The 27,914-nt window shown below is 36.8% G+C and overlaps 1 protein-coding gene across 1 annotated transcript; it reads right to left on the bottom strand.

The window, feature by feature from the left end:
* Position 1: 1 nt before the first annotated feature.
* Positions 2-27,650, bottom strand: LOC140162325 (uncharacterized). Its single transcript, XM_072185577.1, has 7 exons — positions 27,573-27,650; positions 11,376-11,509; positions 9,961-10,148; positions 8,877-9,050; positions 8,026-8,142; positions 6,781-6,849; positions 2-2,333 (listed from the first exon to the last, which is right to left on the bottom strand). The coding sequence occupies exons 2-7, from the start codon at positions 11,445-11,447 to the stop codon at positions 2,093-2,095; spliced, it is 861 nt and encodes a 286-aa protein (XP_072041678.1). The 5' UTR covers positions 11,448-11,509; positions 27,573-27,650; the 3' UTR covers positions 2-2,092.
* Positions 27,651-27,914: the final 264 nt, after the last annotated feature.

Raw genomic sequence — 27,914 nt, 5'->3', positions numbered from 1 at the left:
GCCCATTTATGGCACAAAATGTAGACGTAAGCTACTTGCACTTCAAATATGAACGTACAATTCCAGACAGACTGAGTACTTTACAAAATGACAAAATAAACCATAGAATTTATATTAGTATTACCACAGGATGGCCAAACTGCATTTTATGCTATTTCTCGCCTTTAACCTCCATTCTCCCCAACTGGAGTAGCATTACCAGAGAGGGAGAATGACTCAGCTAAAAATACTACCATTTGTTAACAAATTGGTTGACCCAAGCTACATACTTAGCTCAAAGAAATGAACCCAGCCTAACATGTCAAATTAGCAATGAGAAAGCGTAGGTTCGTCAGTGGCCATGATAACCTGCTTTGATTGTGACAACAATTGAGGATAGGGATGCTATCAGGTCATCACCATGTAATTGTCAGGAAGGCGGGAAATGAAAGAAAATTGCTGCACCAACTTTGTTTGTCCTGCATGTTTTTTTGCACTTTTGCATGTTAAGCATGCAACAAATTGCACACATAAGCCTATGGTTTCATAAGTAGTAAGTACTGATACAGCACTTCACTGGTTTCTTAAAACATACAGACTTTAGAACTTCACATAATTTATATAAAAAAACAGTAAAGTATTTATCCTGGCACTATACATGTAAAGTAGAAGACTCCCAAGGCAAGTTATCTGACCGTTTACTGGATATAAATCCACAAAGTAAATTAAGAATACTGGCCATGATAGTGTGGTAACAGCAGAACCACTGCAGTCATTTGTTCTTTTCCATTTTGTGTACACAGCAGATCATGTAAAACTGATTGGCAATCATTAGCGTTAATGTACTGCCGAATGCAGTCAGGCATACTCCGATCGACGGACTACTGGCATACACCTGCTGCCATTTCCCAGCAAACACAAAACATTTTACATGTCAGGTTATATAAAAGGTATAAAACATTTTAATAACATTCACATGTACATTTTTTTTGAAATATTGCTACAAAAACATTCCAACATAATGTTAGTAAGGTGCTGACAAAATATTTTTCAATAACATTTTGACAACATTTTGTTGTTGTTGTAGTGTTTTTTCAAAGAGAAAAATATTTATATAATTATATAAACCCGACAATTAAAAATGTTTTAACAAAAACCAAACAATGTTTTAAAAAACATTTCTGTGTTTGCTGGGCTGGCTACAACTTGTTAGAAATGAGTCCTTGACAATGGTCTCCTCCCTACGCAAAGTATAGGACGTTTGTATCCTGGATAAGCAAAATGTCTAAGTGCAACTGGCCTTTCCACAATATTGGACAATGCAGTGTGATGTATTGTGTTGGCATCACTGGCTTCAAATCGACATCAAATTGAAATTGTTATCTAATAACCATAACAGCTGCAATATAAAATACTTCAATGGTTAGACAAAAATTCTAAGAATACGCTTCATGTAGACTAGACATTGTCAGCTGGCACCCATAAATGATACAAATTGCTTTGTGCTTGACCGATTCACCATGTTCGTAATCATTTTAAAAATCTGGCAAAAATTCAGTTAGTGTATCACAGATAGCAAACATAGTAGCACATCAGTGCAACACAGATTATCAACCAAAACAGCATCATGTTTAGGGGCATAATTACGTAACTCTCATTCAACACTCATAGTTCAATGGTTGACCTCCAGTTGCAGGGTATGAGTTTTTGTACCCAATGCATTGAAAGGTCATTCTATAAGTGTACAAGGATATTGAGGTTACGGAATTCTGTCCTGACGGATGAGCATGGGCGTGATCCTAGTGATGGATGTGACCGTGGGCGTACAAAAGTTGTGACCAAACTTCTAAGTTTATGCTATAAGTTATGCTTCAAATCACAATGGATATGCCTGTTAAGTACAGCTCCTTTCCCTGCTCTTTGAAATCCACAGTAGACAAAAGTTGTAGGCGAAGAAAAAAATGCTGATTTTAACACAACAAACATAGTTTTTGCATACGGTGGGCCGGATCAAATCACTACAGCACAAAGGACTTGTTTTCGCATTAAATAATCCAGTTAATAATACTAGTCACTGTATGCAGCAAATGCATCCTGATTTTCAAGCAAAGCATCAGCATACATCTTCCGTAAATGCACCATTCAACTGTCCGTTTAAAGTGTTATTTGAAGAGCTGCCATTGGTGAAAGCACCTCTCTTTGTGAACGGTTGTGCTTTGGGATATGCGGGCCTTTGAGGCGGTGCTTTAACTCCGCCCCTGGGTCTGTAACTTGCTCCGTCTTGGTAGCCTCTGTCGTTGTAACTAGGACGGTCTCTGTACGCCGATGGAAGCGGGTATGACACTGGCGCATCTCTGTAACATAAAGCAACAATACTGAAATAAATACCGGTATGAAAACTCATTTCAATTTGCAAAAAAACACACACACATTATAAATTACTGAGAACTTAATATAAAAAGCATTAAAGATTATTATATTAAACAAACTTCTAAATAATGCAAAATTTATAACATCTTTAAAGAGACTGGCGCTAATGCATTAAAGATCTTAACAAATAGCGTAGACATTCCCTAGAGCAAAGATAATCTGTATGACCTGTCTCTTGCAAATATCCGAAAATCCATGCGGAAACCGAAGCGTAAAAACATGGAATATTTTGTACAGATCCAGTATATGTAGTATGCATTTATTTTTATTTTTGTTGAGGATATTAATCTAAGCCTTCAGATATTTAAAACAGCTGGATTCTGTTTTAACATAAAATCAAAATTAAAGCGTACAAGAAGTTTATGCATATCAACATCATATTCTAAGTTGGCAGCCGAACTAAAACCGAAACAATATTGTCGTTGGGCAGGAAAAATGTGTCATTGGCCCTGAACATGTTTAAAGCAAAACCTCCTATGTAACCCATTGGCAGTTATGTTTTAAACATGTTCAGGGGCCAAAAGCACATAAGAGGTCCTGTCCAACGACGATATGGAACAAAAGAAACCACATTACATTTGTTTGGAACCGAGCTAAACAAATTCCACGCGATATGAAATAGTTAAAACCGATACCTGTGCCAAATAAGTGAACGTTACCACACGAATAAGTCATCCACTGCCGAAAAGGTGCTTCCGTTAGTAAGGTTTACGTTTCATCGAGTTAACGTAGGCTGTCCGATGGCGCGAATCCACTACCGGAATGGTCCAGCCATTTCCGCAAGTGAGAAGCCCATTACTGAGGATCCACCGCAGCGATAGTATGGACATCTTGAAGTTGGACTGGAGTTGGCTATGTTTGTTCATAGATGTTAATACAGCCTACAGTAGCAGCGTGTAGCTCGCCGATGGTTGAATCCGTAACAATATATCTAACAATGGTTGATTCAACAATGTATAATATGCTGCATGCTCCAGACTCTCACATCACACACACTCTCAATCAACAGAATCACAAATGACGTCTTTTCCGGAGTTGCAATGATCAGCAACTTGTCATGAAGCACTTGGTATCAGTTTGAAATGTACACTCGACAAATACAGACATATCAACGCTGTAGATGTTAATACAGCCTACTAGTACATCTGATGTAGCACATGTTCCGTGTAGCTCACCGATGGTTGAATCCGTAACAATTTATCTGACCAATGGTAGATTCAACAATTTATAATATGCTGCATGCTCCAGACTCACATCACACACACACTCTCAATCAACAGAATCATAAATAACGTCTTTTCCGGAGTTGCAATGATCAGCAACTTGTCATGAAGCACTTGATATCAGTTTGAAATATACAATTGACAAAGTAAGACATATCGATGCTGATATTAACTTAATATTCAAAGCTGTTTAATCACAATGACCGAATCTTACATTATTATTTAGCCGTTTAATCACAAGGACCGATTCTTACATAAATTAAGTAGCAAATCGCGTTTATAGGTAATATATGCACGACAATAACAAATGTTACCATTGATCTAGCTAAAACACAGAAGTTATCATTTCTAATTACAACAGCATTTGTATTCCGTTTTCTTGATAGTATCTAGAGTATAAATCTTTCTTAACATCTCAACTTGTGCTCAGTATTTTAAAAGCTTCTTTAAATGTAATACAGTTCACGGAGTTCAGTACTGACTATGAATAATTAATTTGAAGCAATTACAATGCACTACAAGTCGGTCTACAACTGAAAACATACATATATGTATCTTAATAGTGCTGTTGTCGTTACTGGCGTTTTCATTGTTGATGTGTCACCGAAAAATAAACGCTGGGTCTCAATGTCAACAATTTTTGACATAATGTATGCTGAATTCTGCAACTATCATGAACGATGGAAATTATATGTGGAAAACTACCAACGTTTTAAAGAATAAACATTTAATTCATAATCAGCAACGTTTGAAAGATAAACATTTTAATTCTTAATTGTTCTTGTTCTGAAGCAAATAAAATACAAATGTGATATTTAATGGGATTGTCATCGAATATGTGTGATATATATCCAGCTTCACTTGAAACCATGAAATGTGTGTTGTTGACAACAGCACTAATAATACCCCACATGAAGTTGGCTCCTTAACTATTTAAGTTCTATACAAATTTACTAGCTCACTTGATCATATCCATCTATCTGCCGATTTGATCACCGGAAGCGCACATCTTTCCGAAAATATTTCTGTGAAATGTTTATCTACAACATGTGCAACAAATTTTACGAGGTATGCCATAATGATATACACCATGTATAATATCTCATATTGTTACCACAAAGTTCACTGATGCATCAGTTCTTAATAATACACAGTCCCAAGTACATGCCGATACTGTTTATGAAAAGTGCTACATCTTGCATGATCACCGATAGCGTCACCGTTACTGGGTTTGTCCGTCCCCACGCGGCTCGTTTAATACCTTCCCGTGATTGGTTAGATTAAAACCTGTGGAAACTTTAAAATCTATCGTTAAAAGTGCAATGCGATTTACACCAGAACAGTGGGAGTCAAAAATCCTAGGACATTTGATTGTTTTGTACTTACGATATATTCATACATGTCTATCAAATCACAATTACTATATTTGCCTTCCTCGAGTTGGTGACGTCAGCAGGTCATTGTATCTACACACTGCCTTTAAACATGCGTCTTAAAACCAGTGCCGACTCAATGCGCACGTTTGAATGCTGCAACCACTGATTTCCGTACTGACGTCACTGACTCGATGAAGGTAAAAGCAAAATTATCATCATCAAATGTCCCAGATTTAAAACCGACAAAATAGAATCCATGCAGTAAAATGAATTTGATGGAATAAAAACCCTGCATACATGTACACTTGTTACAACTGGAGACTGAGAGTTTAGCTCTATCTATCACAATATCAAGAAACTTTGTATCATTTCAAAAACAAAATTTTGCTTCTAACCTTTCATTTTGCCAAAAAATGTGTTCGGGGCACGTAATTAACGACAGAATTACATCCCCTTGTTAAATATTTATTATGTTAAAAGTCATATCAATCGTAAGGAAACTTCTCTACATAACAAAAACTTGTTAAAATGTAAAAAAACAAACAAATGACTAGTAAAGTAATATTCAGATTTCCTTTTACAAATTAACCATCGCGCATACGTGCGCGACGTCAAGCGTGTGCATTGGACCATGTGCAAAATAATACGCGCTGGACGGCTAGCAGTACGCTTACTTTGTAAAAGGAAATCTGAATAATACTTTATCTGTACACTTGATTTAAACAGCATATAACAAACTATCACAAAAATCTCACACACCTACGAGTTAAAGTACATGTAATCTGCAGTAAGTAAACCATGTAACCTGCTATAAGTAAACCACTAATATTTCTCACATAGTGAAAAAAACCCACAAATTAAGCTATCTTTCAAATGAATCATGCTGTGTCTGACAAGCAAATCTAAATATTCAACCAGTATGGTCATACAACATAAGGTTTGGTCCAAAAATACCAGTCAAATTAATCAGCTGCTACATTGGGGTATTCCAGTCTAAATACATACACCCCCTATGGAAGATATGATCTCAATTTCCCACACATGGAGTGTAGATTTCAAATGGTAAACCCATTTGAAATTCATACTCCCTGTGTGAAAGCTTTAGGTCATGTCTTCCATAGGGGGTGTATGGATTTCAAACAGAATAGCCCAATTTGGGAGATGTCAGCTTCAATATGTCATAGATTAAGAGCAAGGGATATCTACACCACGCTTATGTTACTGGGGGATTCCAAAGGCTGCACAAGAGATAAAAATTGGGTTTACAAAATACAAAGACACAAATGACACAAAAGTCCTGTTTTGGAAAAGCCAGAGAACGCATGCAAAAATTGACAATTTTTGTTATCCCCAAGTAGTCCTTCAAATTGCAGGTGGTTTAACTGTGCATAGAAGAACCCAGAGCACCTTGGGACTCCAATCTAATCTCCACCCAGAGAATCCATATCCAATTGTTCCCTCTAATCAATCATTTTGGGTGTAGCGCAAGAAATGCTTATCAGCAATAGCTGCCATGTCTCATATGTGTACAATACAGAATGCACAAATGGTCGAATTGTCTATACAGCAGCTATTGCAGATAAGCCTTTCTTGCACCAAACCGTTATCATCTTGAATTTGTAGTCAAGAAATTTTTGAGACCTTCATCGTCTTAGAGTAGGTTTATCAAAGCAGGCTACTGTTCACCATTATGTACAAAAGATCTTATTTCTACGTTTTTTTTAGTGCAATAATACTGGTTATGTAGAATAAACATTTAGTGTGTGTAGTACCGTCTAGGGGGAGGCATGTCGTAGTAATCCCTGGGCATGGGTGGCCTGTCGTAGTAGTCACGATAATCTCTGTGAAAAAACAAAAAGAAGAAACAGTGTTGTGATCTCACATAATCAACCCTGAAGAATTAGCAGATTAGAAGCTACTATAAACTTATAGAGGCCGTCAGCCTTTCGCCATCTTGTGGGTACAAATTATACGCGTGTTCATGCGTCGGATACTACGCGTAAGGCGCAGCTTGCCACACAGCTGTTATCACGCATCGACACAGTGTTTTGCTGTTCACGCATGGAGATTGAACGACCATCGCAGCGTGTACCCACAAGATGGCGGCATATGACGTCACGCTGACGGCCTCTATTGGCCATTTGGCTTCACTGAGAGAATGACGTCAACATGTGGTCCAGTACGTGTAGATCGCCAACATCAACTCAATTTAAATGTGTGCTCAAAGGCGGTACATCTACACAAAGTGCTAACGTCACTCTCTCTTAAGAGACCAAATGGACTGTAGTTTACAGAACTGTATACATGGTTAGGCTATTCATACGATATGGTACAAGTCATACTGCTGTAAAGTTTGGTAGGAGGGTTGACTAGGTATGGCTCAACCATTCGCATGCATATTATATCTCCACATATTATGACAAGTACAAGTAAGTAGGAGACTTGGGAAGATGAGATTACTATAACTCATAAATATTTATTAGGACATCTTATTGGTTAATAGCGCCAGCGTCGAAAGTCTGATATTTTGACTACTTCCCGTGCCTGTGCAATTACGCGCTGCACGGGATGTAGTAAAACCTCCACACCCCTACTACTACATGGTGTCTCAACCCCACGCGCCTCTGTTTGTTCAGACGTAGCATTATGTTACACAACCGTGATTCTGCAGATGCGTTTATCCTGGAAATAGTGTCTGCTACAGTTATTTTGCGGAGATTACTGATGGATAATAACACGAGAATCTGACGTTTACGTTTTACGAAACAAAATGTTATTTATCTGTCACCTGACAATATGTCACACAATCAATATGTCACAAGTCTGATGAAAGGTTCTTGATGGACAAAGATGTAGCAAATATATGGCAAAGCAGTTTCGGATGGTACTTGTTTCTGGCCATTTTAGATATTTGAGACAATTATATGGTACCAATACTAAGAATTGGAAGAATACATTATACATGTACATCCTCCATAATTACAATATACTTATCATTGCAAGATCACAATCCCTACCTTGGTGGTGACCTGCCTCTGCGCATGTACATGTCTGCTGGAGGGCGCCTTCCTGGTGGACTGCGGCTGCGACTTCTGTAAGGAGGAGGGTATGGATAGTCCCTGGGCATGGGCGGCCTGAAGAAGAAAAAAGACATTGAAGTTAATCATACATTTTTGTGCAAAAGATAATAGATATGATGTGAAAAAAATCAGTTTTATTTCACAAAAGAGGGATATTTTTATATATTTATCAAATTTCTGATGACAATATTAATGCTTGTTGGTAAGATATCAGAAGCAAAATAGTGGAGCTGTTCCTTTAAAACATGTTTTGACAATCTTGACACATTTTGTAACTCGAGCATTCTTACAAAAAGTCAATGAGGTGGAACCATTATAGTACACTGCCATGTTGCATGTCACTCATTGAGGGCAAATATTGTACCCCGGGATAATGTAGCCAAGCCCCCTGCAAACTTTTATTCTATGCGTGTTGTTGTTTGCATTCTGTGTGAAACATGTTGTGCCAAAATTGTGCGAGTGCGGTGTACGGCTGTACGCATCACGTTGCAACGCTCAAGCTTAAAGATGCAAATTATTGTCGATTTGCTGAGATACACTTGAAGAACTTTGCTTCAACAAGGGTGCAACCGAAGTTCAGCTCCTATCAGCAATTAGATTGCAATTATCCCCTGACAGCTCCCCATAACACAGGGTTGGGGTGAGACACACTTGGCGAAGTGCCTTGCCCAAGTGCACAACACATTGGCACTATCTGGATTCGAACCCACCGCCACAAGCTACCTCCACCTGTTATGCTAATGCATGTCCTTACTCATGTGTGTGTGATTCTATTTCCTAGAGCTTACCTTCTGTCATAGTCGTAACCTGGGGAGGTCCAAATCTCCTGGGAGGAGGTAATCATAATAATCTGAATCGTATGAATCATAGCTGCTCGTCCTCGATCCCTACCCCCTCTGTACCCGCCTCCACCTCCACCACCACCTCTGCCTCCGCGGCCGCCTCGCCTCCTTGGTTTGGTCCTATGAGAGCAAAACATGAATTTATTTTTATTAAATTGCATTATTAGTTTCAAATGTTAACTTTCTAGGGTGTACTCACAGTCACAGGAATATCTCATTAAGTGGAAAATATCTCGGGGCTAATGTTTTGCTGCAAAACATCATCTGATTGAACTTCAGACATGGGTTTTCATCTCCTCTTCTGTTCATTTCAAACAGCAAAGAAATCACAAGACAAAATATTGCAGTGTTCAGAATCATGGTGTGTCGGTCCTGCAAGGTACAAGTGATACCTTATTTCACCGTCAAGTTTGGTAAGTGCATTATTTTGAACTATCAAAATGATTGGTAGTTTGGTACTGCTCAATATCCAATGAGTATTGCCAAGACTGCCACATCCAAATGCAGTATAACATCCACCTTATTTGTAGATTTCTGTGATTAAGGAAACCTATAAATAGTAGTCGTTTCAAGCTGATCTAATATTGAATTGGGAAGAATCAGACATTTTATTAGACACTAAAGCTGATGGGTACCAATCATTTTGATACACCCTGTATGTGCAAGCTGTAAAAGTGGAAATTTTCACAGAACACTCTTTTCACGCTCAACACACCTTCTGCGAAAATAAAAATATTTCTATAGAAACTCAAAATCTGCAAATTTCAAAACAGGTGAAGTAGTCTGAAATTGGCGAAGTGCAAAAAATTACACAAAAAAATTACAACTTTTTCAGTACTTTACCAGCAAATTCTTCCACTTCATATTTTTATCTCAGATTATCTCTTCAAATTTTGACATTTTCCCCACTTCGGTAAGAAACACATGTAATTCACTCCCTGATGTAAGTCAATTCTGCTTGCAGAGAGTTGCAGGTATCAAAAGAACCAATATTTGATATACAACAGCACTCACTACTGCTTCTACTCACCCTCCTTCTGGGCATTCTCTTGATAAGTGTCCCCTATTGCCACATCTAAAGCATTCTCCCGCACTGCCAACACCGGGTGCCTTGTGTACATCAGTGGTGGAAAACTGAACCAGGATTTTAGAACCCATGAAGTTACTGTCGTCAAGATTGGTTATTGCTTCCTGGCCTTCAGTTTCATTGGTCATATGCTACAAATAACAGAAAAGAAACAACGTTACATGTACCTATTATTTTGAAGCCTGCACATTTGAACATTGCATATTTATTGATATATGCACTTTGTACATCTCTTTTAAAAAGACACCCACACACATAAGCTTTGTGATAATCTTCAGAACTGGAATATAAACAAGACTCGCAAAAACACACAAAGACAACCCACATACAACTGCTGACACTGACCTACCTTATTGAGTTGATTCGCCTTAGCATGGACTCTCAAAGGAAGTCTTCGTCAATCACATCATTAAGCCTTATATGTACATGTGTAAGACAAATAATTATCAAGCATGAATCACATGGTTTTATTTAAAACAAACTCAATAGTGACCATAAAAATGAAAAAAAAAACCATTTGTCTCTCAACACGTGATATTCAAAATTCCTGGGTGCTGAAATTGTTGAGTGCAATGACATCCCAGTAATATTATAAAGGCTGGTGACAATTAAGCACAAATAACCTTGCATCATTGCACTTGAGACAATTTCGGCACAGGAATTTTGAACATCGCATGTTGAGAGCTGACTGTTTTTATGGTCAATATTAGTATGTTTTAAATAAAACCATGTGATTTGTGCTTGATAATTATTTTTCTAACTTATTATAATGTTATGATTGCCAGAGACTCCCTTTAAGTATCCATTCCAGGTGCAGACATGACCTGACAATGTACAATGACTACATAATGCAGACTTGCTATCAGAGTCATGAAAATTCAAGTTGAGTGGAGTCATTGGAATTATTTTTTTAAGTCTATTCAAATCATGTCTTGTCAAATCATGTCAAGTCACTCTACAATTTCATTGGGGACAAATCTGAAATTTAGTAGAGTTGAGCTCCATCATTTTTTCCTTCAATTTACGAGTCATGACTTGACTTCTAATACTGTAAGTCTGCTTTCAGGGCCTCACATTCGGTGAGAAAACAGAGAATTAATTCTCGCAAAGATTCTCCTAAACTTAGTTTGCAAGAATCATAATTGATTCTCCCCAAATTATATCAATTCTGTACACAGTATGTTACAATGATCAGTGGATTTTCACTTGATTCTTGGCAGATGAGACGAGTTTGTGAGAATCAACTTTGATTCACACAAACTTCTCATTCCCCCGCTAATTTCAAATCCTGGTTCCAGTCCACAGTTGGTTGTGAATTCTCATTTGTCAGTTCTAGTCTCACACAAATATGTACTTACCACAAACCCGTAATTTCTAATGACGTCACACTCGACAACTTCGCCAAATTTCTCAAATATTTCTGACAGCATCTGACTGGTACAACCCTTGGGCAGGTTGCCCACATACAGCTTTTGGTCGTCATTGTGTGGAACTGGAAAAAACAAACATTTGTACACCTTTAATTAATAGAATTCTAGATATAAATAACTTTAGGGATAGGAGACTTAGGCTTGTTTCATAAGATAATGTCACTGTGCACTAGTGTACTGCCACTTATAGAAGAAGGGGGATCCAGGAATTAGGCTCCTGGGTTTTTAGTCTAGATTTGAAGGTTCAAGTAGAGCTTGGATTCAAATTCAAAGCATAATAATATACCATATTCTGACGTTTGAACAAAAATTATGTTTAAAAATATTACGTTGAATGTCACCAAATCAGCCGATGTCGGAACATGTGTCCCTCTAGTCACTGATCACCGAATCGAGCGCTAAACCTGACTGCTGAGCTCTGAGAGAGTTGTCACTGTCCCTATGCGTTCTTAATTTGACTTGACAAAGCGGACAGCACTTCTCTGGATCTTCTCCACTTTCACCTTGTTATTCTGATCCCAAATTACAGCATACTCGATATGGGGCGGGGTCTAACAAGGCTAGAGGCTGATTTTAAATAATGGTGTTATCGATAGAGATTTTGTGTATCGCCATGTCGGAAGAAAATACTTCCGACGATCGACATGTATCGACAGTCAACAACCTGACAGCGTGGGAAATATCTTAACTTGCCCATTGCACCAACCTCCAATTAAGCTTACCTAATATTCATCATCGTGTGTGTGGCATTGCTGCTCTACCCCAACGTGATCTGCACAATAGTGAACATTATGTCATGATAATATATTCCAAAGGTGTAATTGGTTGGAAGGTGCCCATGTCACTGACATGATATTTACATAAATGTGTTTGTCCATTTATTACGGTAAATTCACATCACTGTGATGACATATCTTGTGCATGTCATGTAATTTGTGAATACAATTCTATGCTCCTGGTTGTGGGGGTATGTCTTGGTGTATAATTTTTGTTGACCGTGTGAACTTAAGGGATCCAAAATGAGCGTTAATTGCGTTTCGACAGTATTTTTTGTGGGACATGAGAGCACCTCAGACCTATCGAATTGCATTCTGAATCTGAAGCATGTCTTTCTGATATCAAATAATTTTCATTTTTTAAAATCACAATATAATACAAATTTTATGACAAATTATAAAAATTTGATATTTTTCAAATTTTGATATATAACAGTCCTCGAAGTAAATTATTATAAATCTAATGATATATTCTTAAAGTGTATGTAGCAGGGAGGAAAAGCCGACGGTCAATTGAAAATTTTGACCTTTCATATTGAAGATATGGATTTTTTCCCAAAAGCGACCTAATTTTTTTGGTGTTTTGGGAAAAAATCCATATCTTCAATCTGAAAAGATCAAAATGTTCAATTGATCGTCGACTTTTCATCCCACCTACATACACTTTAAGTATAAATCATCAGATTTATAAAGTTTACTTCAAGTACTGTTAAATATCAAAATATCAATTTTAATGATTTGCCATAAAATGTGTATCAAATTACGAATTTCAAAAAATCAAAATTATTTGATAACAGAATGACATTCTTCGTATTCAGAATGCAATTCGATATGTCTGATGTGCTCTAATGTCCCAAAATAAATACTGTCCAAACGTTCATACCCCAGCCCTTAAGGTCAACAAACTTAATCATGTCGGGTGTCACAAGTTGGCCCCTGGGTGAGTGCACGAGTGGCTAAACTCTCTATGCCGGGGGTGTGGCCTAGTAATTTTCCGTACAAAAAATTGCATTAATGGTAGTTTCCTACTCCTGGTTTGTTTTGGTCTTGTGCTATTTATATTTCAAGTGTTTAAGCTATCAGCGGCTAGTGGCTTTTGATGTTGGGAGACAGTACATCGTTCATGTCGTTTGTGTATCGGTCATGTCGTTTGTGTATCGATACTATCATTGAGTGTACCGACATGTCAGAAGTCTGTGAATTTTCCGACTGTCGATACTTTCGACAGTCGATAACAGGCCTGATTTTAAATTCTCTGGGCAATTTCCATTCCAAGGTTGCGACAAACCACACCGACCGAGCATCTTGCATTATATTCAATTTCAATCATCATTCAATTGCATGATTGGCATTGTTAATTGCTTTTGTTCAGCCCTCAAAATATAAAAAGCGATTGATAAAATATAGTGTGCTATACACTAGTTCCAGTAACTCTAACTCAGTAATCTTTATTTAACATTATGACATTATCTGATTACTGATTCAGGTCCGTAGATGTCATTATGTTTATGATAAAGACTGAAGTCTTGCTGGCAGGACTAGCTATACACTAGGGCTGCTAAGAATACGCAATTGCGTTATTTGCGCCGCAATTTGCGTATTTTGGCTCCAATTACGTTTTTTGACATTTTGAAAAATCTAAAAAAAAAAAAAAAAAAAAAAAAAAAAAATTTCATGGATTTGGAGAGTCCCTGGACCTAAGGCCCATGAAAGTCAATTCGAGTTTATCGTCACTTTTTCCCCAGGTTGGTGAGGTGACTTTTTCATTTTTCATCAGATTTCATTATTGACCTAAAATGCGTTTTGATTTAAACCCAAACTCATACATGTGATTTATAAACATGTTTTTTTTATGGGTAGGGCCTAGAGTTATGAATTTATATGTTTTACAACCAAAAATATATGTTTCCAATTGCTAAAACTGGTGAAAACACTGATACTTTGAAAATAATGAATTATTTTGGCATTTTTGAAAATTTGACGCGGGCATTTTGGTTTCCAAAAAGTGACGCCGGGCGGGGGACTATAAACTCGGAATCGACTTTCACGCGCCTAACATCAAGTGCTACCATCATTAAAAAAAAAAAAAAGTTTGTATCCAAATGGGACCAATTTGTAACTTGTGTTCACTTCAAAATCTATCTAAGATATAGACTTGTGTACAAAACCAATTTTTAAAAATCAACCACAAATGATTGCAGTACTTCACTCTAGGTCAAGGGATTCTCTAAATCCATAATTTTTATTATTTTTATTTTCTTTATTTTTTTTTTCCTATTTTTTAAAAATGATGGTAGCACTTGATGTTAGGTCCAGGGACTCTCCAAATCCCAAAAAAAAAATTAAAAAATCGCGTATTCTTAGCAGGCCTACTATACACTAGACCCTCCCTCGGGTCCATGGAGAACGACTGGTAATGTAGATTACATAGCATTAAAAATCAACCCAATACATGGACCCTCCCAGTCTGTAAGCAATTTGCCTTCAAGTTCCCACAAAATGCTGGGAGTTCACTTTTACGGATTTGGAGTCACTAGGCATAATCGGTATTGTAAAAACCGATATACCGTCTGTGTAAAACCGATATAAATTTTTTTCACAAGTTTTTTAATGTTTTTCCTACCCATAAACAAACTCTTAACCCTCCCCCAAACCGTACTACATAATATACAAACCCACCCAAGCCCAACTAACCTAACACCCATGTCACAACCCCAAAGGGAATTGGGGAATTTAAATTTCACCTAAAAATCGGACCTATAAACATATAAAAATATTCTTTTTCAAATTTCAAATGTTACTTTGTTTTAATGTTTTTCTGACCTTAAACAAACTATAACCCTTTTTCGCAGGCCTTACTATGCAAACTCACCCAAGCCCAACTAACCTAACACCCTAGCCCCAACACCAAAGAGGGAATTAGAGGTAAATTGATTTCACCTAAAATCGGACCTAGACATGTTTAGTGTTATTAAATGCATAAATATATGTCAATAATATTTCAATTACCTTGTTTAGCCTCATCTCATCAAAATGGCTATTTTTATGGCTAATTATAAAAGGAGAAACATTTCACATAACTTTGGAAATTTCAAACAAAATCTAAAATTCTGAAAATACAAAGAAAATACATTAGAGTGCACAAGTTGTTTTCTTCTAGGTAAAATTTTTATCTTACACACACCAGTTTCTTTCTTGCAGGTTAGAAATTTGATAAATAGGCCCATGCATGAATTTTGTATATGATGACCTATTTATCAAATTTCTAACCTGCAAGAAAGAAACTGGTGCATGTAAGATAAAAATTCTTACCCAGATGAAAACAACTTGTGCACTTGAATGTATTTTTTTGTATTTTCAGAATTTTAGATTTTTTTTTGAAATTTCAAAAATTCTTTTAAAGGTTTCTCTTTTATAATTTAGCAATAAAAATAGCAAATCAATGAAATGAGGCAAAATAAAGTAATTAAAACGTTATTAACACATTCATGCATTTAAAACATAAAAAATTAAATACCTGTCTGATTTTCAAGGTGAAATCAATTTCTCCCCTAATAAGGGGGCAAGGGTTTTGGATTAGGTTAAAGGTTAGTTGGGCTTGGGTGGGTTTGTATAGTTATAGTAAGGTTTGGTAGAAGGGGTAGTCGTAAGGTTGGGGTGGGTTAGAGGGTTATAAGGTAAGGAAAAACATTTAAACAAAATAAAATTTGAAAAAAAATATATATAGGTCCGATTTTTAGGTGAAATAAATTTCATCCCTAATTCCCGATTCGGGCAAGGGTGTTAGGTTAGTTGGGCTTGGATGGGTTTGTATAGTTATAGTAAGGTTTGGCAGAAGGGATAGTCGTAAGGTTGGGGTGGGTTAGAGGGTTATAAGGTTAGGGAAAACATTTAAAAAAAAATTAAAAAAAAAAAATTAAAAAAAAAAAAATCGATTTTTTTTTTTCCTTTTTTTTCGTTTTTCGGTTTTTGAAAAAACGGTCGGTATCGGTTTCGGTATTGATTTCAAACCGATATAAACCGCGAAATTCGGTATACCGAATATGCCTAGGAGTCACGCAATCTTTCTATATACCACATCCATGTTTTCACTACATTAACGTTTGTGTAAGCGACTAAAACAACGATATTGTATCCGACCAATCAACGCAGCTTGGCAGCGGGGATATTTGAAAAGGCTTCCTAGCTAAATAATGTGCAAACATTTGCAAACCGCACAAGCTAATATACGCAATATGGACAATAGGCCTAAGTCCGAGTCGAGTGGTTGCCTTTTATTATTGAGCGTACCATGGGTCTATCAGACGCGTGCCACTTGAGCTCAATACCTCTCAGTTGTTGACAAGTGTCCCATCCGATCTTGCGTCACATCCCGCGGCATAGCTTTGTGCTACCATATTTGAATTGAAACTGGGGCGGGGCTTTCGTAAGTGACATCGGAAACAACGTGCTTCGTTGAACGAATATTTGGAAGGAGATCTCTAACAGATTGGACCAGTCTCGGAATCAGCGCTCAATGGACTTTCGCGTTCACTTATAATCTGAGTAGGCCTATATTTCTATATTGCTGCATGGTTGACTGTGGTGGGTGTAATTAGTGGCGTCGATTTGTGGATGAAGAGGAATGGGTTTTTGGCACTGAAGAAAATAAGGGGGGGGGGGTTACAGGACTTTTCATATTTTTTTCATAGGGCATTATGTAATTATTTATTGTTACATTATCCAGAGATGGAACCAAACCGAGACTGGGGGCCAGTCTAACTATACACAGACCTTTGTTTTCAATCATCAGTCTCATCTTCTTCAACTTGTTGTCAAACTAAAAAAAAAGCCCGACCAATGCGACCATACCACAATCAAACTTCTTACAAAGTCTAAATTATGCAAATTTCCAAGCACCGCACCACGCACTGACTGCATGACATCACATGCACAGAACTGACGATTTGTGTGCGTAGGATCGGTGAAATTTTTGTCAAATTTGGTAAAAAACACCTCATGCATATTGTCCGTTTCTGTTGAAAAAACAGGATCCTCTGAAGTAAAATCCATCATGACCATAAGCTTTTAGCTAAGTCAGATATACCATGTCCAATGAAAAATTAAAACCAAAATAACAGATAAATAAAATTTGAGAATCTTCAGTCATCAAAATTTTTGCTCGTTTGATGCCAGAAAAAAGTCTATTTTCAAACAGCAATATTTTCCAAATGGAACGGATTTGAATTGTTTTTGCCAGGATCATCTTGAATGTCAAGTAAAACATGAATGTGTATGTATATTGTCTAACCCCTGTAAGTTCATAAATCCATTAAAAAAACCCACATCAGGTCAATTCCAACCACTCCAATCTTCCGAATAAGACCATGTCCACGTGAGTGTGTAACATGTTCATGAATATTTAATGAGCAGCGCCATGCTGCCTCATACCGTCATACGATTTATAAAAAAGATGATGGGGATCACCCAAAGTTCCGATGCTATGCACTTTGCTAGACTTATTCCACTAGCCGTCTACACTGCCCATGTACTGTGTTTGCTTCGAGCATCGTAGTAATGACTGATTATCTTACAGTTCAAATTGTGGCGGACCCATGCTTGCGACTTTGGTTAATGCGCCATAGCGCGACTGACTAACGGCGCCCGTGTACCGCACAGTGTGTACTGCACCGTTGTGACAAGATCACGCTCTGAAGTTCTAAAAACAACAAACTCAGTCTTGGACTCACACAACTGTGCAGTCTCCGTGAAAGTTTGCAACCTACTTAATATTCATGTGCAACCAGAATCTGGTTGCAAAAGTCCGCCACTTTTTTTCCATGTAGTTTTCTCAGTCGTCAATCCAGAAGGTTGACGAATGAGGGCAGCTGTCTATAGCTATAATAATAGTTTCTCGATCATGAGAGCTCAATAGGTACGCAATGACAATTGCGTTGGTGGTGTACAACGCCTACCACACACGCTTTGGGTAGTGCTGCATTTACTGTGCATGCACAATCGATCGCGCTATCGTGTCATTCCCGGGGTCATTCCACTAATTGCGACATAATACTCTCATGATCGAGAAACTATTATTTTAGCTATAGCACTTTGCATGCTGAGTGGTGCCTAGCATGCTAACTGGCTAATTTATTTCTAACTTCGTACAGCGTTATAGGGGTAGCTCGTTCGTATGCCCAGCGAGGTCACGTCACACTCGGTGTGACGTGCCCTGAACTCCCAATAACTTTCGTAAGCGACAGACAAATTGCAGGAAAGCGTGCCAATTTAAGCTTCCTGTAATATCTATTGCACATAACGTACGATGTCACAAACTTACAAACTTCAATATGCACTTCAAATACTGCAGACCAGCTGTTAATTATTACCGATCCTGTAGAATAACACATAATCTTCAATTTCATGGAATCCCGTTGCTCAGAATTGCAAATGTCATTTTATCTGTCAAATCCGCTGTGTATGTGCTCAGAGATTTTATGATATGCTCCATAAATCACAGCTGTGAAACTGACTTTATACCACTCGCTCGCTTTTAAAGCTAGCAGAAAAGCGAAGCCTCCGGCTACCTCGTGGCATGACGTCACACAAAATTTCCGATGGGCGCCTTATTTATTTGTAACCCGTTTTGTGATTGGTTGCAAACACCATTCATCGCAATTGTTAGCCAATCAATGAAGGCGACGGCCTTTTACGGTATGAATTAATGTGACCCGCCAGTAAAGTACGTCTAACCTGATTGGTTTAAAAAAATAATTGGATATTTGCTAAGCCAGTCAGCGTGCTCGATGCTTAACAACCTGGTCGTAGAGGTTTTTTTTTTTTTTAATAAGCGAATTCACATGGTGATCCAGCGATCGAGTATAAATTCAGCATGACTTCTGCTGTAACAGGTGCAATAACAATACGTTGACACAATCAGTGACATTTACGCAATACAATAATGAATTATTTATGACATGCATGGGCTGGATTTTTCGATCGAGGTAAGGTTTTCGGCCTGTCCCTGCGTGAATATCGTGACTTTTCAGCATCAAAGATACTTGCGATGACCAGTTTTTTGCGGACACTTTGATAACAGGTAACTTTTATAGGTCATAGGGTAGAAAGCGATAGTTGTACAATTGTGCGAAAATATACATTTTGTTATAGGCCTAAAATGTTTACAAAAATATATTGGTCCGTCCGTTGTGCATGTATTCAGTTGTTCGACGTATAGTTCGTTCGTGCATACCGACGCGACGTCGACGACAGAATCAGCATGACAAATCAAATGACCTAAAAAAGGTCATGTTTTAATATTGATATATACCTAACATACAGGTGTAATCCATATGAATCAAAGTACAAAACATGTGATACATAAAAATATATCTATGGATAAAACAGGGGTGTGATTGGTGCTTTCTGAAAAAAACCCCAAAGCAATGAAATTGCGAAGCGGAGCGAGCGGAGCTCTCGCCTGTTGCGACGGGGGGTCCAGGGGCCCGCTTAAGGAGGCACACAGGATCACTAATTATCCATTATTATTCACCTCATAACTCGAAAACTATTTATGTAAAGTATATAAAAGTATACATTTTTTGAGCGGAAATGAGCTCATCAATCCATTTAAAATGTCAGTTTTGGGTCAAAAAGCTTTTTTGACCAAAAATTTTTGGTCCGCCATAAAAAAATTATTTGAAAATCAAAAACTGTAAAACATGAATTTTATTAATTTAGACAAATAAATCTAGAAAGTGTTTTTTTATTTTTTCGAAATTTTGCTTAGTTTTTAAAATATAGGCAAAAAATCAGTAAAAAGCGTATGACCCGTGTTCAAATTTTTGAATCATGGGTGATAAAAAAGTTCTAGGCCCTAATTTAAAAAATGAAAAAACACTATCTAGATTTTGGCCATATCTAAGCGTTTGACTTAAAACTTACCTCAGTGATGCTTCATTTAGACGCTATGGCGGACCAAAAATGGTTAAAAGTGGTCAAAAGTGAACTTGCGAAAATCGCGATTTAGAAAAATACAGCGGATTTTAGGTCCATTTTGAAGATTATTCCATAAATATATAATCCGGTGACTTGTGACGTTTGGTCAAGTTAGAAAATGAGAAGGCGTCCAACTGCAGCAGATTGGCATTTTTTGGTGATTTAGAAGGTAAAATATACAATTTTACTAAAGTATCCGTGCACATTCGGCAGCTATTTATCCACATGGTGTAATCATTTTATTTACTGCAGTCTTGTTTCCATGGTGCAGCAGAGCTTCCGGCAAGGCAGCGGGCAGCATGGCGTCAGCGTCAGCGTTTGAGGAGCGACAGGGTAGCGGACAGACAGACAGGTTACTGCGAATAAGTTGCACAGTGCATGGTAGTGTTGCCTTGAAGCGAAACCATGATTATTTAAGCACAATTTTGTCCTGTTCCGTACAAAAAAAGATCATGCTCTGTATTAAAATTTGCGGACATCAGAACATTAAAAGTAGCATAGAATAACTGACAAGCAATTATTTTAGCAGATAATCAGGAAGTTTTGATGAAATGAAGAATAAATTGAGACATATTATAATTGTGATTTCTGTTTTGTCCTAATTTTCTTAATTTTGCTTTAAAAATGCAATGTTTTTAATTTATCGTTTTTGGTTATTTTCTTTCCTTTTTTTTTTTTTTTTTTTTTTGGTGTTGACAAATATTGCATTTTATGTTCATTGTCCTTTTCTGAACCGCAAACAATATGTTGTTACTACTCGTTGCTTTTTCTTTTTAGTTAGTGCTTGAGAGGCACCACAACGGCCCGTCCGCGCCAATGAGATTTTAACGCCCGTTATAGCTACATGTAGGCCTATACACCACAGGAATCCCAAGTAAATTTTGAAAAGATTCTGATGTGTCGCATTACTCAATATTCCGTTTTTGTTATTGTAATTGTTTGTAGGCCTAGTTATCATATTTTATTTTTAACTTTTTACGGAATATCAAACACGTACAAAGGTCATAGGCCTATTATAGGCCTAAAGCTACAATAAATTAATTAACTAAATTATGTTCATATAAAAAACCTATAATTTATACCACTATATCAGCACTTTTTTTTTTTTTTTTATCGAGTAGGCCTACTGATTCTAGGATGGGGACGGTGGTGGTCTGTCGGCCCGCAGTTTCGCAATGCAATGGTGCAAGCTTTACCTACCTTGGAAGAGATCAATACGATAAAATACGGTAGTTATCGCGATTGGCGACTCCAGCGCCTCAATCAGCAATCACCTCGCCCATCCAGTTGATCATGCGTGCGTGTCTTTGCTAGCTGTACGCCGCATACAGCGTTTCGAGAACGCGATATATTATGGGAAAACAATGATTTATTTGCTTTTGCATTTTGTGAATTTTAATGTAAAAGGGTCTTTAAAATAGCTTTTCTTATGGTTCAAATTTTAAGATTTCTTTAAAATCTTTTAATGACAAGATAAAATACGGTTTGAAGATGACATTAATGATGAAAACTCAATTTTGGCCATGTAACACTTCAGTGATCCTGTGTGCATCCTTAAGGGCCCCTGGTGGGGTCCAGGGGCAACGCCCTGGTGGGGGTTGAGAGGAGAAGCCCCCCAAAGCCAGAGGGTTTTACACACTTGAGCACCACTGGAGATGCAATTTCATGGGGTAAAATGCAAAAATGAGAAACTGTTAAAATACTTCACTTTATAGTATCAAAACATTTATTATCTGTGAATAGATACTTCCAGTATCATATCATTCACATACACATGAGAAATTGCATCACCATTTTTGCACAGTACAGTGTGTCTATAATTAAAGTATAAATCATCCAGTCAGGGTTCTAAGGAATTTTCATTTTAAAATTGGAGATTTTATCATATTTTTTTTAAATCCCAAAAATCCGGAAATCCGGAAAAATCACACCCCTGATAAAAGATAATGGAATACTTTAATAATGCACAAGCAAGTAATTAATGAAGTATGCATTGGCCATTTGTTACGTTCGCTGCCGGCTTATCTTCTATAAAACTATGAAATCACACCATCAGGCGAAGTTTTACCATAATTCTTAGACTAGTTAGAGTCCTTTTATTCCTCTCTCCATCCTCTCTCTCCTCTTTTCTTCCCATTCCATAGTTTTACGACATCACGGTCGGACATTACATTCAAAAGTGAATTACAATAATAAAATACATTCGCAATCATGGCGCCACGCAAATCTGCGGACATAGCGCATCACGCCGCGTACTAGTTTGGCGCATATTGCAATTAATCGCGCATTGATAACATTACTACATGACACTCCCGAACTCCTATATGATTGTGTCAATCATCTCAAAAATGCACATTTAAATCGCGTTAAATTTACATCTTTTTGTGTGCATAAATATAATTTCATGCAATTTGTTTTTAATGCGTTTTAATTCATTATATAAAATATTCTCCAAACGTACATTTGCCATAAATACAAATAAAATTTATGTGATAAATTTCTTCTCCAATGATAATCTCACACTAGTTTCCATCTCTCCAAAACATAATGAATTTAGTTATACATGTCCATGTTTATATGGAAATGTCGCTTGACTAATTGCGCACTATAGCTGCAATACCAAACGCTTGTCCAGAAATTTAAATTCATCATGAAATCCTGATCAATACGCACATTTTGTGATAAAATCTTATTTTAAACACAACATTTTTTTGACGACCATATTATATTACTTTATCCTTCATTTCAATTTTTAAAGAAATGTCGACTCGATTGACTTGCGCACTACTGCTGCAATCCCAAACGCTCTTCGCTTATTACAACAATAAAATAAAAAATCTACACACATTTTTGTACTCTGGCTGGAGTTTTTGCATGTGAAATAATGCACACATTTGTCCATGTGCATGATAATACTAAATTAAAACAATATAATGTTTCATTGCTGTTTATCTTTGTTTTTAAAGCAATTATGCTTTTACACAACAAAACATTTTTGAATGCCACAAAGATTGCGTGCATTATGTAAGCTTAGGTTAGGCCTACATTTCTACTACGCATGATGTATACAACATTTAATTTTGATATGTGCATACACATTTTTTAGTTATGCGTACCTTTCATTTGTGCACGTACATTTGCAATATTTATAATACTTGCTTCACTATCGCACAATCTTCATTTAAATTTTATAATATATTACTGGCGATCCTGACTTTTAGACCACCCGCGCTATATAGGGCTCAAATATAACTATTTCATCAAGGTTTAATATTCTAACAAGCTTAAACTAAAAGTTTCATCTAAGGAGTCAAGCTTTAAACTATTAAGCAAAAATATCCAACAAGCTAAAAACGATTTTTGCCCGTTTTTTAACAAGCTAAAACCAATTTTTGAAAAGAAGCTTAAAACATCAATTTTTTCATCGTAAAAATCATCTAAAAATTCTTAAGAAATACAGTGACCTACCTAATATTACTAATCTATGTTTTCGATGATATCCAAGAAGCTAAAATGTTGTAAAAGAGGGCAGGGCTTTGAGTAATGAGGGAAATTACGGGGTAAAATACATCACGTTTTTCGAGAAATTCGCCATCTTGAATAAATGCAGAATTGCGTCACGCAGTAAAACGATGTCAAACGCGTTTGAAAATGCATGATACGCTAGCGTAAATTACCGTCAAAATGAGCGTACATCAAGCGCTTGTGCTCTGCGAAAACTTGAGCTGGCATCACGGTTTTGTTACCAGCTCTTTTACGTCAAAAATAGCTATAAAAGCGTGAATTTTGGAACAAAATAAAGCTTGTTCGATGGAATAAAAGGTATGCTTGCACAGTTGAAAACATGTTTAACCTTGTTGCGAAAGTTTAATATGATAAATTTGCAATTTGTACCTTATATAGCTCGGGTGGTCTAAAAGTCAGGATCGCCATATTACTGATCATTTTCATCTGTGAAAATATGAACATCTCTTGATTGTCTTCAAGTAAAAAGGCCAACAGTCAAAATATCATACCAAATGTCTGGTCATTTAGCAAGGAATCCAAGCAGGCTAGAACCTGAAGACAGCCTCTCGTAATCCATTTCCCACATCAATCTGCCACACCGATGCGTAGATCATGTAGACAACACTGCCACTGTCATGAAAACACGATTCACCCGTCTTTTTCCAGAAGAACACAAATCAGCAATATATTCCAACGATGAAAATGCATCAAATCTCACAATTCTGGTATTTGAGCGGAATTGATGATGATACAGTCAACGAAGCTATCTGTTTTCTTCTCTTCTTTCTTCTGTAGCGAAGCTATCTGGTACTGTGACGCTCTCTTCTTTCTTCCAATCCGGGCTTCCAATACAACAGTTAATCAGTTCTGCGTCCTCTTCTTTCTTCTTATGGCTAGCTCACTGAAGGTTTCTTCTTCAAAGCTGAACTAGTCTTCAAGCTTCTTTATCGACTTTGATACCTTCTTTGTCGATTTTCAAGTATCGTTCTTAGAAACCTTTGTTAATGTTTTCTTTGGCGATTTTCAGTTTCTTTCTTGAAAACTTCGTTGATGTTTTCTTGGTGATTTCTTTGAGTCTTTCTTAGGCTATTTCTTGGAAATGGCGTACCTGTAGATTTACTTTTTCCGCTGCCACCATGTTACGTTCGCTGCCGGCTTATCTTCTTAATAAAACTATGAAATCACACCATCAGGCGAAGTTTTACCATAATTCTTAGACTAGTTAGAGTCCTTTTATTCCTCTCTCCATCCTCTCTCTCCTCTTTTCTTCCCATTCCATAGTTTTACGACATCACGGTCGGACATTACATTCAAAAGTGAATTACAATAATAAAATACATTACGCAATCATGGCGCTCACGCAAATCTGCGGACATAGCGCCACGCCCAGCATACTAGTTTGAGCGCATATTGCAATTAATCGCGCATTGAGGGGGCGCAACACTAAATCACTACGCATTTTATGTAAGAACGAAATTCGGCTAATATAGTCCATAGTGAGTATGATATTGTAGCGACCATATCTACCGACATGTTCACTTTAAATCACTCAATATCAGCTCATATGAATTCGACAAGTGTCTTCAATGATAACATGCAGAAAAAACCGGACATTTTATCTCAAAAGCAATTCTCTGTGGCGGATGAAGACAACTTCCGATTTTGAAATGTGAGTGGTGAATTTAGTATATTTATAAGAAAAATAAATAAAAAAGAAAAAAAAAAAAAAAAGTCAACGGTCATCGATATATGCCGACAAAAGTTTTGGAATCTACAGAAACAGAGCTTTAATTTGATACCAAATTAATTTTGCCAAGTATTGCAGGGGCGCCAGGAATGGCGCTCGAAATAGGCCAAAATCACATGTTATCCTATGGGACGCTTATTTAGTGTTGCGCCCCCCTTGTAACGGCCGTCATTGTGAACGCGTTCTTTTTACATTCTTCGCGTAAAATAAGAAATGCGCGTCATGAAATGTGTTCTATTTCAATCATGATGATAAAGAAGAATTACGAAAAGTCACCCTGATGAATTATAATTGGGAAAAATGCTTTATTGGCCGAGCAGGCGCCTGCAAAGTCTAGAAATTGTATCCAAAAATCTTCAAAAAGGCTCAAAAATGGGTTTTAAAGTTAATAGGCATTGTTAATCTGCATGAAGCCGTTTTGCTGCATATTCAGTAGGCCTATACAAAAAGATCATAATTGTTACTACTGAAACAGGGGGGGTGTTTGTACTTCACACTCATTAACAAGTGCTTTCCAAAACAAAATGGCAAGACAGATAATCTAGAAAAGAAATTAAACTTGGTTCAAAGAGGTGCTTAAATTGTTGTCTGTCACTAGTTTTAGTGAGTTTTGTGCAAACTCTCGCATATTGGAGGAAAAGTCGAAATATTCGATTTTCCGCGTTTCGGCACTGATCTTTAAAACAACATATCTCTTGAGCGAAATGTCGAGAGACATGAAATTTTCGGTGTTGAGCTACAAATTTTCTCTAATTTAATTAATAAGTGACAAATGTGGATTTTGAAAACTTTTAAATCCTTGTAACGGCCGTCGCTATGAACGCGTTCTTTTTACATTCTTCGCGTAAAATAAGAAATGCGCGTCATGAAATGTGTTCTATTTCAATCATGATGATAAAGAAGAATTACGAAAAGTCACCCTGATGAATTATAATTGGGAAAAATGCTTTATTGGCCGAGCAGGCGCCTGCAAAGTCTAGAAATTGTATCCAAAAATCTTCAAAAAGGCTCAAAAATGGGTTTTAAAGTTAATAGGCATTGTTAATCTGCATGAAGCCGTTTTGCTGCATATTCAGTAGGCCTATACAAAAAGACCATAATTGTTACTACTGAAACAGGGGGTGTTTGTACTTCACACTCATTAACAAGTGCTTTCCAAAACAAAATGGCAAGACAGATAATCTAGAAAAGAAATTAAACTTGGTTCAAAGGCGTTGCTTAAATTGTTGTCTGTCACTAGTTTTAGTGAGTTTTGTGCAAACTCTAGCATATTGGAGGAAAAGTCGAAATATTCGATTTTCCGCGTTTCGGCACTGATCTTTAAAACAACATATCTCTTGAACGAAATGTCGCAGAGACATGAAATTTTCGGTGTTGAGCTACAAATTTTCTCTAATTTAATTAATAAGTGACAAATGTGGATTTTGAAAACTTTTAAATCCTTATAAAGGCTTAACACTAAATCACTACGCATTTTATGTAAGAACGAAATTAAGCTAATATAGTCCATAGTGAGTATGATATTGTAGCGACCATATCTACCGACATGTTCACTTTAAATCACTCAATATCAGCTCATATGAATTCGACAAGTGTCTTCAATGATAACATGCAGAAAAAACCGGACATTTTATCTCAAAAGCAATTCTCTGTGGCGGATGAAGACAACTTCCGATTTTGAAATGTGAGTGGTGAATTTAGTATTTTTAGGCCATATTTTTTGCACCGCGAAATAAAAAAAAAAAGTCACGGTCATCGATATATGCCGACAAAAGTTTTGGAATCTACAGAAACAGAGCTTTAATTTGATACCAAATTTATTTTGCCAAGTATTGCAGGGACGCCAGGAATGGCGCTCGAAGTAGGCCAAAATCACACGTTATCCTATGGGACGCTTATTTAGTGTTGCGCCCCTTGATAACATTACTACATGACACCATTGAATTCCGCCGTGTTGTGTTCACATCAGGATTCTCATTGTGTCAATGACATGACTGAGTTTCCCGACATATTTTGCGCATAAATATTCCTCCTGCATGTTTCAAACCTGGCTTGAAAGATTACACATATATTCTGAATACTTGATTTTCCAAGATTTTGCCAAAATGTGGCACTTACCTACTTCTTTTCTCGACGTTTTCGCGGCCGATTTTCCTCGGACCACCACAAAATGTAAAATGCACGCTGGTAAATTACTTACAGGAAATCAATATTATTTTACGTTAAGAAAGATATTCATCAAAATATATTCAAAATTATTGTATTATTTTTCAAATAAATAAGACCTACTTTATTTATTAATATTTTTTATTATGAAAATATCATATAGATTATATTTATATTTTGTATTTTAATTATAATTCATTTAAAGAAAATTATAATTATTGAAAATGTGTTACAAAATAAAATATTATTGATTTCACTAAAAATCACATCATTACCAGAAGTCTAAGTTTAATG

Source organism: Amphiura filiformis, chromosome 1 (genome assembly GCF_039555335.1).
Source record: "Amphiura filiformis chromosome 1, Afil_fr2py, whole genome shotgun sequence".
Lineage (NCBI taxonomy): Eukaryota > Metazoa > Echinodermata > Ophiuroidea > Amphilepidida > Amphiuridae > Amphiura > Amphiura filiformis.
This window is presented reverse-complemented; position numbering and strand designations above follow the sequence as displayed.

Excerpts from the sequence above, each read along its gene's own strand:
- LOC140162325 (XM_072185577.1), bottom strand. The coding sequence starts at position 11,447 with ATGCTGTCAGAAATATTTGAGAAATTTGGCGAAGTTGTCGAGTGTGAC. Across the intron at positions 10,149-11,375 it reads TTAGAAATTACGGGTTTGTG|CATATGACCAATGAAACTGA; the intron begins GTAAGTACATAT and ends TGTTATTTGTAG. Across the intron at positions 2,334-6,780 it reads GACATGCCTCCCCCTAGACG|AGATGCGCCAGTGTCATACC; the intron begins GTACTACACACA and ends TTTATGTTACAG.